The sequence below is a fragment of the Oryctolagus cuniculus genome, chromosome 12, assembly GCF_051225735.1.
Source record: "Oryctolagus cuniculus isolate XC-2025 breed Fujian yellow rabbit chromosome 12, ASM5122573v1, whole genome shotgun sequence".
Classification (NCBI taxonomy): Eukaryota; Metazoa; Chordata; class Mammalia; order Lagomorpha; family Leporidae; genus Oryctolagus; species Oryctolagus cuniculus.
Window position 1 is genome coordinate 13038905 of NC_142878.1, and position 17852 is coordinate 13056756.

Sequence of the window (17852 nt, forward strand, 5' to 3'; positions counted from 1 at the left end):
GGGAACGACCCCCTCCTCCGGACCCCTCTTACTTGGGGTCTCGCGGAGCTGAGGCTCCCCCATTAGCTCTCCCCGGGGCTCAAAAGGGCCGGAAACAGCAGGTTCGGGCCGCTCTTCCAGCGAGGGGCCGGGGTGGGAGTTAACTTCCCTCCTTTCTGAATCTCTTGGAAAGCGAATGAGAGTGAAGCCGGGGAATCCGCCGGGAGGCCCATCCCACGCACTCGCGGCGTCTCTCGAAGGCTGGCGGCGCGTCCAGAACCGAGCCCCGGGGCTGAGAGAACTCCGGCTGCGGCGGGACGGGGCGAGGGAGCTTCCTGTCAGGCCCGTCCGCTCTCCCCGGAGACGCTTCCTAAGCCTGGTCCCCGGCCGCCGCGTCGTGGAGAGTCCGGAGCGGCTCCCGGCTGACAGGCTGAGGGAGCGGAGCGGAGACAAAGCGCGGGACGGACAGACAGGCCCAGCGCCGGCCAGCGGACAGCACCCGGCTCGGCTCCGCCCGGCCACCCAGCCGAGCGGCGCGCGAACGCCGGGAGCGACCGCCGCGCGGCCGCGTCTCGCAGGCACTCCCGCGGGTTGCAGTTCCCGCGGCGGCCGCCAGGGGCCGGGGGCGGGGCCCGTCACGCGGCGCGGCGCGCGGGGGCGGGCCAGGCGGGGGCGCGCGCGGCGCTTTAAAGGCGCGCGAGCCGGGCAGGAGGCGGCTTCGCGGCCGCAGGCGCAGGCCCGGGCCGACAGCCGAGACGCGCGGCGCGCCGGCCCGCGGCGGCTCCGGCTCCCAACATGCGCGGCTCGAGAGCGGGCGTCTGGTTGGCGCTGGCCGCGTCGCTCTTGCACGGTAAAGCCACCGGCGTCTCCCTGCCACCCTCTACACCTCCGCGGGGTCCCGGGAGCATCCAGGGCGGCTCTGTGCGCCCCGCGCCCGGGCTGGGGGCGGGGGTTTCCCGGCCGGCGCCGGGCAGCGGGGGCGCCGCCCGGGCTGCTGATCTGGGCTGCACGGGCTGGGCGGCAGGGGACCTGGGCTGCGGGGCGTGGGGCGCACCCCCGCTGGCCTTTCTTGAGCAACCTGCCCGGCTCCCCTCTCCTTAAGTGTCCCTGCAAGGCGAGTTCCAGAGGAAGCTGTACAAGGAGCTGGTCAAGAACTACAACCCCCTGGAGAGGCCCGTGGCCAACGACTCGCAGCCGCTCACCGTCTACTTCTCCCTGAGTCTCTTGCAGATCATGGACGTGGTGAGTCCCGCCCCAGCCCCGGACTCCTGGGTGTGCGAACGCGTCGGGCGCCCGGGCGGGCGGGGGACCGGGCTCCCTAGCTGGCCCCGGCCGGCCTGTGCTGCCGGCGCGGTTTCCCCCTGTCCAGGAGGGACCCGGGGAAGCTCTTCCCATCGCCGCGTGGGTCCTGGGACTCGCCTTTACTCTTCTAGGAAACTCGGGGCTGAAGTATCCCGAGCCGGGAGTCGGTGGCGAACACGGGGAGCAGACATCCCAGTGTCTCCCGTGGTGTAAGCGCCGGCATGCAGTCCGGCATTGAGCGTCAATTTAGCCACTCTAGACCGTGCTGCTGCACAGGCTGTGTGGCAGCTTTGGGTAGGGCCTGGCCCGGGGCTTTGTGGACCGCGAATCTCTCCGGGCGCAGGGCCAGCTGGGGGCGTTTAAGAGCCGCTCCCTCCCCCCATAGTGGGCATTTTCCGCTTTCCTTGATGAGGACAGGTGTGGGCAGTCCTTGCGCTAAGGACTGCATGTCCCACACTGGGGATGGACGCCTCTCTCCGTCTGGCAGCTGCCCCCAGCCTCCAGCCCCAGGGGCTTCTTGTCCGACTGCTTTAGCGGTGTGCCCTTTAGTTGGCACATCGGCGCAAACTTGGGTGCTGTTCCTCCAGACCGCCTTGGATGTTCCGTTATCACCGGTGTATCCTTCACATAGTGCAGAAGTGTTTAATCACTACAAATGGGCTTGGATTCTGGTCTGCACAAGGCACTGGCTTCGGTTCTGGAGCAGCGTGGGCTGGAGTAGGGTGGGGCCAGAGATGGTGTTCATGGGGAGGGAAGAACATGGTAGGAAAGAGGTGCGAGACAGCCACAACTCCATGTCTGAAGAGCTAAGTGTCACCAGAGAGGTTCAGGCAAACTAGTATTTCCTCATCCTACAAAGGTTTACCGATGCATGTTCTGTCACTGAAGCCAGTTAACATTGCTGGGATGAGCGGCTTCCTTTCTCCCAGGACACCTGTGTTGAACACGCCACTTCTACAGACACAATCATGCTGGAAAATAGCGACTGTGTCTGATGATGTGGAAAAGTTAGGAGGGAAGAGCTATTACGGAAAGATAGCTGCCTGGTGCATGGGTTATCAGCGGAGCAAAGGGTGCTGTCTACGGGCATGGGAAAGGAGAAAAGATGGGAATTTTTGAGTTGGGGAAGAAAAAGCAGCTGCAGCAGAGTGAATCAAGGCAGGGAATGCATTGTGTGGGTGATGCCTGAGGCTGTAGGGCATTTGGGTGGGGGCTCATAGAGTCCTTATTCCAGGAGCTCTGGGCTTGTACTTGGGATCCTTGGTGGGTTCTGGCTTTGCGGCTTCTGGGTGGTTCCTCTTAGGCAGGTTTTTTAAGCATCTTGAGCCTTTATCTTTTTCTTGTTGGTAAAACATCATCAGTGGTGATGTCCTGTGGCACATCATCAGCCCTTGTGATGAGTTAAAGATTGGGGGTTAAACTCTGAGACACTAAAACCAGACAAAGGACTATTGTCCTCTTCCCACAAAAACCACCCAAGAAAGGACCAGGCAGCTTGAGCTAACATATTCCACAGTTGGCACATGATGGGCTGAGAAAGGTAACCCCGCTTTCCCAGGGATGGCTCCAGCCAGGTTTTTTTTGCTGTTTGTGCTGGCTCTATTGGAGTGGTCCTTGTGCTGGTTGGGTGGGGCATGGTGGCGCAATGGCCACTCAGCTGAGAAGTCAGAGAGAGCAAGTGCAACAGGCCTTGTGTGGCAATGGGGGCCTGTCTGGAAGAAGACAGCATTCTTGGAAAAGCTGGGCACCACTGTCTTGTGAAAAGGCTCTTTAAAGATCAGCTAAACATGAGAAAACATGGGTCTCTAGGAGAAGGTCTGGTGTCATTTTAGGTTACGTGATGTGAAGAGTAAAATAACAATAATAACAATGATAATAATAAAACCACCAGAGTTTGAGGGAGGATGGGATTGGGGAGAAATTCTTGGTCTCACTTTAACTGTGGATCCAATTGTGAACACATTGAACTTCCCAGCCTGGCAACACCATATATTTCTGGAGAGGCCTTGAGCAAATTACTTAACTTACAAAGCCCTGTCTTCTCATGTGTAAAATGAGAATAATACCCACTTCAAAGGGCTTGGAGAGGATTAAATACGAGAAAGTGCTTGACACACTCTGGTGGTTCACTACGGGTTTGCTGTATCTTAATTTAGGAGTCACTTGACTCGGAGGTCAGGAAATCCATGCCTAGAAAGGTGGGGTCACTGTCCACAGTCACTGAGGGATTATGGGCAGAGCTGCAAGGAAAACCCACCCATGACTCTCCAGTCCTTGGCCCTGCATCTTCTGCCTCCTTCAGCCTCTATAACTTTTTGGCAGAGAAAGTCAGTTTAGTTTGTTTAAACTGAACTATAGCTGATTGAATGCAGCTGTCCTGAGATCCTGGGTGAAAAGGAAGTCTCTGTATCAGAAAAAAATATGCCTACATTTCTATTCCAGGCTGGCTTGGCTCTGCCTGTTTGTGAAACAGAGCCCAGTGTTTCCAGCTGAAATCCCAGCACCCTGGACAGAGACACTGTGGGTCTCATGACAAAATCCTGGCTGGTACAGACTCTGTTTATAAATTCAATTCTAGGAGTCCTTTGCCCATTCCAAATGGGTTTTCCAGAGACCATAATTTTCTGTTTTCCCCTAGCTAGATATTATTGTTCCCCTTTTTGTTAGCAGAGGTTTTCTGGCTGGAGTGACAGAGAGATGGTTGTTGGTGGTGCCTGTTTGGTTTTTGTGAAGGGGCATTTGCTTTTTATAAACTTGTTCTGCATGTACTTATTGAATTCCTGTTGTGGACTTTGCTAGGTCCTCATAATTCTCTGGCGAGTAAAGGGTGATTTCTACTTCCAGAGATCTCATGGTCTGGCTAGGGAGACTAACGGGTAAATCCAAGCTTACCACATGTGGTGAAATTTAACACAAGTCTATACAAAGGGCTATAATTTCCAGCTTGGGTAGCTGGGAATGGTTTAAAGGGAGGGTGAATGGATTTCTAAGAGTGAGTAGGAGTTTGCCAGTTGCAGGAAGTAGGAACAGGGTGAGGAGAGACTGAAAGTGTGGTGGAAGACAGGCTGCCTTCAACAAGGTAGATTCTGCAGGACACTGGCTTCTGGTTGGTTCATCTTTGCTGCGGGCTTTCTTGTTAGACTTCGGAGAAAACCTAATGTGCTTGTGTTAGAATCTCTAAAAGAAAGATATAGTATTGACAAAACTGCAAATATTTTTTCAACCCTCTGTGTAAGAATTATGTGTTTCCATAAATATACCTTGTAAGATGGAGGTTATGATGTTCCTTTGGCAGGAGATGCTAGCTGAGCCTGGGAACGGGGTTGGGGGTGGTGTTGTGTGTGAGGTATCTGGAGGGTAAATGCAGAGTTCCCATTTTGCCTGGGGCCCTTGTCTGGGTGCCTCTGAGGATATGAGGAGGCAGTGTGCCAGGGGTTTTGTGGAGCTGCAAGGCCAGCTTGCCATTGCATATTTTCCTAGAAATGGAAACAATCCAAACCATGATATTGATATTAAATCTAACAAGCATAAATTATAGATTAGAATGAGAAATAAATGCACATACATTTTAAAGATGCAAAACTTCAAAGGAATAGTTTTGCCCACTGTGGTGTGTTCCAGTTATTCATCAGGCCTCTTGGTGACTGACTAGAGAGTGGGATGGAATGGTGGAATTTTTTAAGCAGGGGAGAACAGTTACTGGATCTGTGATTAGTCAGAGGATGTTGAGAACTGTCAGTGTGGAGAGAGAGATTAGGTAAGCAATGAGGTCCTTCTTGGTCCGTTTTGCAGTGCTGTAACAGAGTGCCTTGCAATGGGTAATTGGTAAGGCTTATGCTTCTGGAGGCTGGGAAGTCCAAGAACGTGGTGCCAGCATCTGCTTAGCTTCTGGTGAGGGCCTTGTGCTGCCTCAGCATGAGGCAGAGAATGGAAGGGCCAGCAGACACATGCAAATCAAGCAAAGCACAAGGAGCAGCCTCCGTTCCTGACAACCCATTCTTAGGTAATGAGTTCAGTTCTGTGAAAATTAACTCGGTGCCTTTAGGAAGACATCAGCTTGTGTACAAGGGTTCCACCTTCATGAGCAAACACCTCTCATGATGGCCTAACTCCCTACAGTGACACATTGAAGAATTAAGTTTTCCATGCATGAAGTTTTGGAGAACACACTCAGATAAAGCAAGGTCGAAATGAGGGTGGCCACTGTGGGAATGCAGAGAATGGGGCAGATTCAAGTGATGTTTTGGATAATCACCTATGATATATGACTTATATAAACATCATGTGCATTCATACATAAATTTGTAAAGGGAAAGTGCCTAAAGTATTCCTAAATGCATACTCTGACTTATGGTGATTATTAATTTACTTCATGGGCTTGTCACTGGGCTGGGAATGAGATAATACATAAGAAATCATTTTGAAGTGATGCAAATGTGAGGTTTTAAACTGCAAACAGTTCCATAATATTTTTCCTTTATTTTTGCCATTTAGCTAGTCACCTGTACACATATATCTAAAGGCCATTCTGAGTGTTGATTTGCATAAAATAAATGAGCACAGTTATGAAAGCATGTCCGAAAGGCAAGGTGTTTAAACAGAATAATGTGAACCAACCAGTAATTACACAAAAACACAAAACATAATTATGCATGAATGATTTTTGCTATTTTATAGGTTTTGCATTGCAGATTCCATTTTTTGAATGCTTTAGTCCCAAGACAGTAGAGTGAAGTGCCTTTAGGGTTTACTACTGTAGGTGGTGGGCATACTTGTGAAGCCCAGTATACCAAAGATTAGCTTCTTAGTCTCCTTGGGGGCCCTCTGCTCAGGTTCACTAGGTTAATGATCTTGAATATACTGGCCACTATTTAAAATGGTGAAACTAAATATTATCAAACATTAATAATGTATAGTTGGAATAATATGGTATATAAGCTTTTCGAATTGGCTTCTTTTACCCAGTAATATACAAGCAAGATTTCTCCCTGTCTTTTTGTGGATTGATAGCTCATTTCTTTTTTAGTGCTTATATTGTTTATCTAGATGTACCACAGTTTATTTATCTATTAAGCTATTGAAGAACATTTTGGTTCTTCCAAATTTTGGCAATTAGGACTAAAGCTGCCATAAACATCTGTGTATAGATTTTTGAGTGGAAATAAGTTTTCAGCTCCTTTGGGTAGGTATCAAAAAGCATAAATGCTGGATAACATGATAAGGATTGTTTTCTGGTGAGTATCCCTGTTTGCATTACAGCAAAATGCATTCCAACAGCAGAGAATTTCTGTTGCTCGCCATTCTCACCAGCATTTGGTGTTACCAGCATTCCATATGGTCGCCAGTCCAGTAGGTGTGTCATGATATCTACTTGTTATTTAAATTTGCATTTACCTGGTGCCATACGGTGGGATATGTTTTCATGTGCTTATTTGTCATCTGTTTATCTTCTTTGGTGAGATATCTGTTAAGATCCTTGATCCACTTTTTTTTTTCCTTATTGTTGAGCTTTGAGGGACATTTTTATCTGTTTGAATAGCAGTCCTGTATCAGATGTGTCTTGCAAATTATTTTCTCCTACTCTGAACTTTATCTTAACTCCTACTCTTGACAGTGTCTTTTGCATAGAGGCTGTTTTTAATTTTAATGAAGTATATCTTATAAATTATTTCTTTAATGGATCATGCCTTTGGTGTTGTATTTAAAAATGTCAGCACCATCCCCAGCATCAACTAGATTTTTCTTATGTTACCTTCTGGGAGTTTTACGGTTTTGCATTTTGCATTTTAAGTCTGAGATCCATTTTGACTTAATTTTTGTGAAGAGTGTAAGGTCTGTATCTGGATTATTTTTTCTTTTTCACACATGGATGTACAGTTCTTCGAGCACCATTTGCTGAAAAGATAATATTTTCTCTATTGTATTGCCTCTGCTCCTTTTACAAAGAACAGTTGACTATATTTATATACATATATTTCTGGGCATTCTATTCTGTTCCTTTGATCTGCTTGTTCTTTGCCAATACCACATTGTCTTGATCATTGTAGCTTTATAGTAAGTCTTGAATTTTGGTGTTATCACTCTTTCAAATTTTTTCTAATCTTGTAATGTGTTGCTATTCTGGGTCTTTGCCTTTCCATATAGATTTGAGAACCAATTTATCCATATCCATAAAATAACTTGTTGGGGTTTTGACTGCCTGAATCTATAGATCAAGTTTGGAAGAACTGACACCTTGACAATATTGAGTCTTTTAATCAAAATGAAGTAGCTCTCCATTTGTAAGTATTCTTCTTTCATATGTTTCATCATACTTTTTTTTTATAACTTCCCTCCCATCTGCAACCTTCCCATCTCATGCTCCCTCTCTCTCCCATTCCATTCACATCAAGATTCACTTTCAATTATCTTTATATACAGAAGATCAATTTAGTATATATTAAGTAAAGATTTCATCAGTTTGCACCCACACAGAACATAAAGTGAACAATACTGTTTGAGTACTAGTTATAGCATTAATTCACATTGAACAACACATTAAGGACAGAAATCCTACATGAGGAGTAAGTGCACAGTGACTCCTGTTGTTGACTTAACAAATTGACACTCTTGTTTATGGTGTCAGTAATCTCCCTAGGCTCTTGTCATGAATTGCCAAGGCTATGGAAGCCTTTTGAGTTCGCCGACTTCAATCTTATTTAGACAAGGTCATAGTCAAAGTGGAAGTTCTCTCCTCTCTTCAGAGAAAAGGTACCTCCTTCTTTGATGGTCTGTTCTTTCTACTGGGATCTCACTTGCGGAGATCTTTCATTTAGGTGGTGGTGGTGTTGTTGTTTTTTTTTTTTGTTTTGTTTTGTTTTGTTTTGTTTTTTTTTTGCCAGAGTGTCTTGGCTTTTCATGCCTAAAATACTCTCATGGGCTCTTCAGCCATATCCGACTGCCTTAAGGGCTGATTGTGAAGCCAGAGTGCTGTTTAGGACATATGCCCTTCTATGAGTCTGCTGTGTACCACAGTTGATCATACTGTTAGGTCTAAGTCAAAGGGATTATCAGACTTTTATAGTTTTGCTCATAGATTTTATACCTACTTTATTATACATAACTATATATTAAATTGGGGATGTTAAATGGTGATATTTTAAAAATATTTATAATTTATTTATTTGAAAACTTTATCATTTATTTGAAGGTTAGAGAAACACAGAGGGAGGAAGAGAGGGAGGGATAGAGACAGAGGCATTGAGACAGAGGAGTTAGTCTTCCATCTGCTGGTTCACTCTCCCAAATGACTGTAATAGCTATGTCTAAGCAGCTGAAGCCAGAAACTCCATCCTGGTCTCCTGCATGGGTGGCAGGACCCCAAGCACTGGCAATTCCCTGCCTTGCATATTACTGGGCATATTACTGGGAAGCAGGATTAGAATTGGAGCACCTGGGACTTGAACTGCCATTCTGATAGGGGATGCCAGTATCTCAGGTGGCAGCTTTACCTGCTGTATCCCCATGCTGGCCCTAATATTAGATTTTTTAACTTCAGATTCAATTTTTTCATTAGTTGTAGAAAAGTGAATGAGTTTTCAATATTAACTTTGAATCCTGTAATCTTATAATAATGCCTTACTTCTGGGATACTTATTGTAAATTTCTTTGGATTTTCTACATAGACAAGTATATCATCTGCAGATAAAGACAGTTTTATTTCTCCCTTCCATATTTGCATAACTTCCTTTTCAGTTTGGGTGCTCTTTTCTTTTCTAATTAATTACCTAGTAATTTCAGTGTGATATTGAAAAGGAATAGTGCCTGGCAGACACCCTTAACTTGTTCCTACTCTCAGTAGGAAGGATTCACGTTTCTCACCACTAGGTGTGATGTTAGCTCTACGGTTTTCTTGTAAATATTCTTTTTCAAGATTGAGAAATTTCCCCTGTATTCAAGTTTACTGAGAGCTTTTATTAAGAATGGTTATTAGTTTTATGAAATACTGATCTATCGATATATGTTGCTGTGATCGATTACATTAATTGATTTTCAAATATTGAGTCAGTCTTGTGTATCAGGAATAAGTCTCAGGGACTTGGTCATGATATATAATTCTTCATATATATTGTTGGATTCAGTTTGTTTATATTTTGTTGAGGACTTTAGTATCTGTTTGTGAGTGGTATTGATCTATACTTTTCCTATAATGTCTTTGTCTGGTTTTAGTAATGGGTAACAATGGCTTCATGAGTGATGTAGGAAGTATTCCTGCTGGTTCTGTCCCCTGATAGTGGTTCTAGAGAACTGGTGTATTTTCTTCCTTTAATGTTTGGTTGCATTAACCAATGACCCCATCTGGGTGTTTTGTTTTCTGTTTTGGAAGGGTATTAATGATGAATCAAATTCCTTCAGTGGTGTAGGCCTTTCTGTCTCAGATGGATCCAAGAAAGGTTCCTGGTTTTTCATTCTGGTCAGTTTTTTTTCTTTTTTTTACTTGTTAGGGCAGAGTGGAGACTTCTAAGCTCTTTACATGCAGACCTGGACATCAGACCTCACGATAGCTTTGGAGGTGGCATTTCTTATGTTTCATACAGGAAGCTAAATTAAATTTTAAAAGGATTGAGGAGGAGGAGGAAATCAACCAAATTACCATTGCCCAAAGCATCCTGTCGCAGTTCATGCTGTCTTTACTTTGTGTTTTTAGGTACGTGGAGAAATACTTAAACATGATATATCTTCACGTGTGGTACTTTATTTTAAAATTAATGCTTGTTAAAACTGATTAATATAAATAGGCAAAATGGTATACAACATGTTTTTTTAAAGATTTGTTTGTTTATTTCAAAGTCAGAGTTAAGAGGGAGAGACAGAGATTCTTCTCTCTGCTGGCTGACTCCCTAAATGGCCACAATGACTATGGCTGGGCCAGCCTGAAGCCAGGAGCCACGAGCTTCATCTGGGTCTCCCACGTGGGTACAGGACTCCAAACACTTGTGCCATCTTCTGCTTTTCCCGGACATTAACAGGGAGTTGGATAGGAAATGGAGCAGTGGGGACATGAACTTGGTGCCCATATGGGATGCAGGCATTGCAGTTAGTACTTTATCTGCTACATCACAATGCTGGCCCTATAAACAACATATTTTAAAATAAAATGGATTTTTTTATCTTATTATATAACTCACCACCACTGCACATTCAATCCTTATTCTTGTTTTATTTTAGGAATCATTTTTTATAAATTTTCATATGGTATCTCCTGTAAGCAGCACAGAGTTGATTTTTTTAACTGATAATCTTTATCTTTTGTGCGTTTTTACTGTGATTATTGCTATGTTTGGTAAAATCTATCTTTCACTATTTGCTTCCATTTCCACTATGTCTTCTATACTCCTTTGTTCTCTGTCTTACATTCTTCTAGATTCATTACTCATTTGATAACTCTTCTACTTTTTTCTTAGACAGTTATCTTCCTTTTCTTCTAACAATGGTTGATCTACCAGTTACATCAGGAATACAAAACTAAAGTATAATGCAAGTTGTAATCATACCTATACAATGTGATTTTATAATCTTTATTCTGTTTATTCTTCAATTCTGTAATCCCAGTGTATGGACTATTTTATTTTAGTTTATAAATGAGGGGTCTTCAGAAAGTTAATAGAAAAACATGTATCACGAGAAAACAGTGCAGGGATTTCAGGTTTTTTTGTTTTTATTTCTTAAGATTTTATTTATATAAAGGGAACAAATTTCATGTAATTCATATATACAGATTTTTTTTTTATTTTATTTATTTATTTTTTTTATTTATTTATTTTTTGACAGGCAGAGTGGACAGTGAGAGAGAGAGACAGAGAGAAAGGTCTTCCTTTTGCCGTTGGTTCACCCTCCAATGGCCGCCGCGGCCGGCGCGCTGCGGCCAGCGCACCGCGCTGATCCGATGGCAGGAGCCAGGAGCCAGGTGCTTTTCCTGGTCTCCCATGGGGTGCAGGGCCCAAGCACCTGGGCCATCCTCCACTGCACTCCCGGGCCACAGCAGAGAGCTGGCCTGAAAGAGGGGCAACCGGGACAGAATCCGGTGCCCCGACCGGGACTAGAACCCGGTGTGCCGGCGCCGCTAGGCGGAGGATTAGCCTAGTGAGCCGCGGCGCCGGCCATATATACAGATTTAAGAGCATAATGATACTTCCCAACTTACCCTCTCTTGCTACCCTTGCATCTACTCTCCCTCCTCCTTACTTTCTAATGTTTTCATTTAATCTTTACAATGATATACTTTCAGTTTATTTTATAATCACAAGCTTAATCGTCCACTAAAGATTTGAACAAGATATAAGTACAAAAACCACTGTTCCTCAAGTCTAGACAAAAGCTGTAAACAATATTCAAATCTCAAAATGTCAGTTTTGCTAGTATATATAATTTTTATACACTGTTAGTTACTACAGATCACAAAAACATGATAATTGTCCTTTTTGGGACTGGCTTATTTCACTAAGCATAATGGATTCCAGTTGTATCCATTTTGTTGCAAAAGACAGGATTTCATTTGTTTTTATACCTGAATAATACTCCATGGTGTGTGGGTGTGTGTGTGTGTGTGTGTGCGCGCGCGCACGCGTATAATCACATTTTCTTAATCCAGTCACCAGTTGGTGGACATCTGGATTGATTCTATATCTTGCTTATTGTGAATTAAGCTGCAATAAACATGGAGGTATGGATAATTCTTTCATATGCTGATTTCAATTCCTTTGGGTAAATTCCAAGGAGTGGAATGGCTGAGTCATGTAATAGATCTATTTACAGATTTCTGAGGAGTCTCCATACTGTCTTCCATAATAGTTGTACTGCTATACATTCTCACCAACAATGGATTAGGGTACATTTTTCCCCCATATCCTTGCCAGCATTTATTTTATTTAACAAAGATTTATTTATTAGAAAAGCAGAGTTACAGAGTGGCAGAGGCAGAGAGAGAAAGGTCTTCCTTCCACTGGTTCACTCCCCAAATGACTGCAATGGCCAGAGCTAGGCCAACCAAAAGCCAGGAGCCAGGAGCCAGAAGCTTCTTCTGGGTCTTCCATGTGGGTGCAGGGGCCCAAGGACTTGGGCCATCTTCTCCTACTTTCCCAGGGCACAACAAAGAGCTGGATCGGAAGTAGAGCAGCTAGGATTCAAACCGGTTCTCATATGGGATGCTAGCACTGCAGGCGGGAGCGGCAGCTTTACCCATTATGCCACAGTGCCAGCCCCTGTTTTTTTTATTTCTTTATTTCTGTATGATAGCTATTCTAGCTGGGGGGAGGTGAAACCTCATTGTGGCTTTTATTTTTCCCTGAAAGTTCATGATCCTGAGCATTTTTTCATGTCTGTTGGCCATTTGAATTTCATTCTTCAAAAAATATGTTCATGTCCTTTGCCTATTTAATTGGATTCCTTGCTTTGTTGTTGAGTTTCTTAATCTTTATATTTCCTGGATATTAATCCTTTATCAGTTGCATAGTTTGCAGATATTTTCTGTCATTTCTGTTGGTTGCCTCTTCACTTTGTTGAGTTTTTCCTTTGTGGTGCAGAAGTTTCTTAACTTGATGTAGTCCCATTTGTCTATTGTTAATTTTATTGTGTGTGCTTCTGGGGTCTTTTCCAAAATGACTTTGCCTATGCTAAAATCTTTCAGAGTTTCCCCTACACTTTCCTCTAGTAATTTGATACTGTCAGGTTGAAGATTTAGATCAATGATCCATTGTGAGTTGGTTTTTGTATAAGGTGTAAGATAGGGATCGTGTTTCATACTTCTGCCCATGGAGATCCAGTTTTTCCCATTATCATTTGTTGAAGAGACTGTCCATTCTGGTGGGATCGATTTTAGGTCATTTGCTAAAGATTAATTGGTTGTAGCTGTGTGGATTGAGTTTTGGGGTTCTGTTCCATATCATTGGTCTTCATTTCTATTTTTATGCCAGTACTAGGCTGTTTTGATTATAATTGCCCTGTAGTATATTTTGAAATCTGGTATTTTGTTGCCTTCAGCATTGTATTTGTTGTTTAAGATTGCTTTAGCTATTCAGGGTTTCTTGTATTTCCATATGAATTTTTAAAAATTTTATTTAAGGTATATAAGTTTCATGTATTTGTCATATATACAGATTTAACATGTTCCATATGAAATTTAGCATCATTTTTCTAAGTCTGAAAAAAATTTCAAAGGTGTTTTGATAGGGATTGCCTTGAATCTGTAAATTGCTTTGGGTAGTATGGACATTTTGGTGATATTAATTCTTCCGATCCAAAATCATGGAAGATTTTTCCACTTTTTTGTGTTGTCATCTTCTGTTTGTTTAATATTTTATAATTTTTATTGTAGAGATCTTACACATCCGTGGTTAAATTTATGCTACACATTTAAATTTTTTATAGCTATTATGAATGGTACTGATCTTATGAATGGTACTGATCTTACAAGTTCGTTCTCAGTCATGGCATTGTCTGTGTATACAAAGGCTAAGGAGGTTTATATCCTGCAGCTTTACCAAAGTCTCTTATGAATTCCAATAGTCTCTTAGTGGAGTCTTTTGGTTTCCCTATTTATGAGATCATGTCATTGCAACCAGGGATAATTTGACTTACTTCTGTCCAATTTGTATCTCTTTGTTTTCTATTTCTTACCTAATGGCCCTAGCTAAAACTTCCAGAGCTATAGTGAATAGCAGCTGTGGGTTGTTCATATATTGTCTTGATTGTGTTGAAGATTGTAACTTTTATATCTAATTTGCTAAAGGTTTTTGTCATGAAAGGATTTTATCAAATGCTTCTCTGTACCTATTGAGATAATATTATTTTTATTCAATTTGTTAATATGCTGTATTACATTTATTGATTTGCTTATGTTGAATCATCCCTGCATACGAATTATAAATCCCACTTGGTCTGGGTGAGTGATCTTCTGATGTTTTATTGGATTCAATTAGTATTTGGCTGAGAATTTTTGCATCCTATGTTCATCAAGGATGTTGGTCTGTAGTTCTCATTTTTTGGTTTTGGAATTAAGATGATGCTGGTCTCCTGGAAAGAGTTTTGGGGGATTTCTTCTCCTTCAATTGTTTTGAATAGTTGAGGATTGAAATTCATTCTCCTTCAAAAGTTTGGTAGAGTATAGCAGTGAAGCCATCTAGTCCTAGAAATTTATCTTTCAATTCTACTTTTCCAAGAAGTTTTTGAAATACCTTTGTATATATGTACATTTTAAAACTTGATGAGATGATCCCCATTTTCTATAGTCATTATCCTTTGATTTACCCATACATTTACCTTTTCTCTTATTTTGATTAACTTCATATAGCTCCTAATTCTATATGAAATAATTTTCCTTTCTCTTTTTGTGGATGTGAAAGTTACAAAATCAGTGTTTATTTCTCTCAAAATACATTTGTATTATCTTCTTTCTTGAATGATAGTTCAGAAACTCAGACTCTGGCCTGGCTGAGCACATCATCACATTGTCTTCTGGCTTCTATTTTATCTCTGATGACTTCAACTGCATGCTGTTTTTCTACTTTGAGGGTACTCTGGTTTTAATTTCTTTGGCTGTCTTTAAAATTTGTGTGTTGTTTCCTTTATCTTTTGTTCTCTGCAGTCTTTCTATTATGTATATAGGTATTCTTGCTCATTTGTTTTACTTGTTTGGAGTTCATAATTGCTTACTGAATCTGTTACATGGTTCCTTGCCTAAGGTCTGGAAAATTCACTAATTATTTCTTCAAATATGGCTTTGCTTCATTTTCTCTTTCCTTTGGGGCTGTATGTCTTTGTCACATTTTCTCACCTTATCCTAGTAGATCTTATTGACACCTTTGTTCCCAAGGGAATACTTGGCCCTGTCTTGAGACATTTTTGGTGGTCAGACCTGGGGAAGAGGGTGGTACTGACATTGACTGAGGAGAGCCCAGGATTCTGCAGATACCCCACAGTGCATGGGGCAGCAGCCAGTCCTCCCCAACAAAGAAATATCAATAATACTGAACTTGAGAAATGCTGCTTTGTCCTGTGTTTCATATTATTTTGTCATTTCTGCTAGTTTTGTCTCTCCATGCTTCATTCAGGCCACTTTCTCTTGATCTGTATTTAGCCGTGAGTTCTTTCACTGTGTCTAATTGTTGTTAGTCTCACATACTGGCTTGTTTTTAAAGTTTTAGATATGGCATATTTTTTATTTCCATAATTTTATTTTGTCTCCTCCATTTCCTTTTTTAAAAGATTTACTTATTTATTTATTTGAAAGGCATAGTCAGAGGGAGGGAGAGACAGAGCAAGCGAGAGAGAAGGATCTTCTATTTACTGGTTCACTCCCCAAATGGCTGCAGTGATCAGAGTTGAACCAATCCGAAGCCAGGAGTTTCTTCCTGGTCTCCTATGTGGGTACAGAGGCCCAAGCACTTGGGTTATCCTCTGCTGCTTTCCCAGACATATTAGCAGTTAGCTGGTTTGGAAGTGGAGCAGCTGGGACTTGAACTGGTACACACATGGGGTGCCAGTGCTGCAGGCGGCAGTTTTACTTGCTATTCCACAGGGCTGGCGCCTTCACCCCATTTCATAAATCTAAAGTTTGTCCAGCAATTCCTTGAATACATTAATAAAATTATTTTTACAGTCCCTTCATTTTTAGATGCTTTGTGCCTCTGTCTTTGGTGTTGATTTTTCCCTTGGGGTTTTCAGGCACATGTGCTGTGCTGTTTTGTTTTTGTTTGTTTGTTTGTTTGTTTGTTTTTTTGGTAGTTTGTCTCAAACAATCTATGTGAAAAGTTATGGAGATAATCTGAGGGTCCTCGGGAGACTCTTTCTCATTTCGTATTTGCTTCTAATCTACAGCCGTCCTGTGGACATCGACACCCACACATTGTGGGACTGGAAAGCTGAGAAGCTGGGCTGCCTGTCTTAAGGGCTTGTCTGTTGCTAGTTCTGGATACATTCTAGGGTGGAATTAAATATAGAAGATTTCCTGGAGTGTTCTCTCTATTCACTTGAGCGTTGAACTCCTGCCTCTGAGTCTGTCAAGGTCTGCTCAATTTTGTACCCTCTTTAATATCTATCTATAAATATTTATTAAATCAATATATGTAAATATATATTCATATTCTAACAAATCACCATTTGCTCTAGAAAAGTAGCCCCGAATCCCATTACTCCCTCAGGACTTCCTCCTCTCCTTGGTCTTGCCTCTGTAATTCCTCATTGCCCTGAGTTTTCTGGTGCCTTCTAGCATGTGACTTTTCTGTTTGTTCCAGATTTTCTAATTGTTCTCATTCAATTAGGATTCCTGAACCATTCAGTTCATCATTACTGACAGTAGAACTGGAATTCTATGCTGAAAGTTGTGTACAGTGCACCTCCATAATTGATCAGGTTTACATTATAAAAATTTTATCCCCCTTAAACTTTCTTATTGCTCAGGGACATAATTTTACAAAATCTTTTTACTGTTATGTACTGAGAATTATGGGTACTTTTACTAAAGGAATCTTTCTTGTAAATGATACCTCTCAACTCCACCACTGAAGATATTCCCCAAAGAGTTCAGCTCTCTCACAGCTCCTGTTTCATCCCTGACATGCTGTTAAAGGAAGAGAAATAGTCTTGTCATGGGAGGATGCCGGTGAAAACCTCTGCTCTCTTATTGATTTTATTTTAAAAAACCAGGATTAGGTAGTGTTTTACTTCTCAGAGAAGAAAGTCATCTGGTATCTTCTGATAGTATTCCTCATGCTCTTTATTTCATTGATTTTCTTACAATCAATACCAGCTATAAACTATTTTGAAAAAAATCCCAAAAGTATTTAAAAATCATGCCTACGTACATATTTAAATACATGTACCCTCCTTGTTGCATATTTTTGCATATCTCATAGTAAGTCATTACAGGATATGCCTATTTGTATTTCTAAAACATGAAGCTGGAAGATACAATGCAAACCTTGAAGTTAAAGTTCATGGCAAGCCAAAATTACTGATCCAGACTACCTTAACCAAAGGAATTACGTAAAGTCCTGCATTGTGGGTTAAAACAGTGCAGAAGAATAGCCATGGGAAAGACCTGAATGTGCATCTGACTGTAGGCCGTAAGTCGGATTGTGCATACAGGGGCAGATTGGTCTCATTTTCAGGTGGCGGTGAACAGAGGGGGGTATTGTAGCTGTCATGGCTACTCAATGTCACCTGTGAGAACTCTGTCCTGGGGGAACCAGGTGATGTTTTAGTCCCAGGAGAGGAAACTATGTTTCTTTATTTCATGGAGTACACCGGTAGTAGGGTGGCTCTCAAGTTGGTTTCTAATTTGAGAATGGTAAAATGAGTTTTTAATTTAACATCTGTTTTAAGAATTTCACACATAGAATAAATTATGTTTGGGGATTTAAATCAAGCAAATTAGGCCAAGGCTGATCAATGATTGCCAGAGTGTGCTTAATTAAGCTCAAATTGTTAAAATTTACATTTTAAATAACTAGTCAGGAAACATTAGTTTGTTAATATTCTATATTAAGATATTTTATTAACGTTTGAAAGAACCTTTAACATACCAACTAGCACAT

General features: G+C 42.1%; 1 protein-coding gene across 2 annotated transcripts in view; it reads left to right on the forward strand.

Annotated features, from left to right (window-relative positions):
• The first annotated feature begins 651 nt into the window (after window positions 1-651).
• CHRNA7 (cholinergic receptor nicotinic alpha 7 subunit) overlaps window positions 652-17852 on the forward strand; it is a 132760-nt gene continuing 115559 nt past the window's right edge. Inside the window, exons 1-2 of one of the 2 annotated variants that reach the window (XM_089309209.1) lie at window positions 652-829; window positions 1082-1221. In XM_089309209.1, the coding sequence (XP_089165335.1) occupies window positions 775-829; window positions 1082-1221 (195 nt within the window). In that variant the 5' untranslated portion in view covers window positions 652-774. The remainder of the gene's footprint in view (window positions 830-1081; window positions 1222-17852) is intronic. The other variant, XM_002718287.6, reaches the window with a different exon arrangement.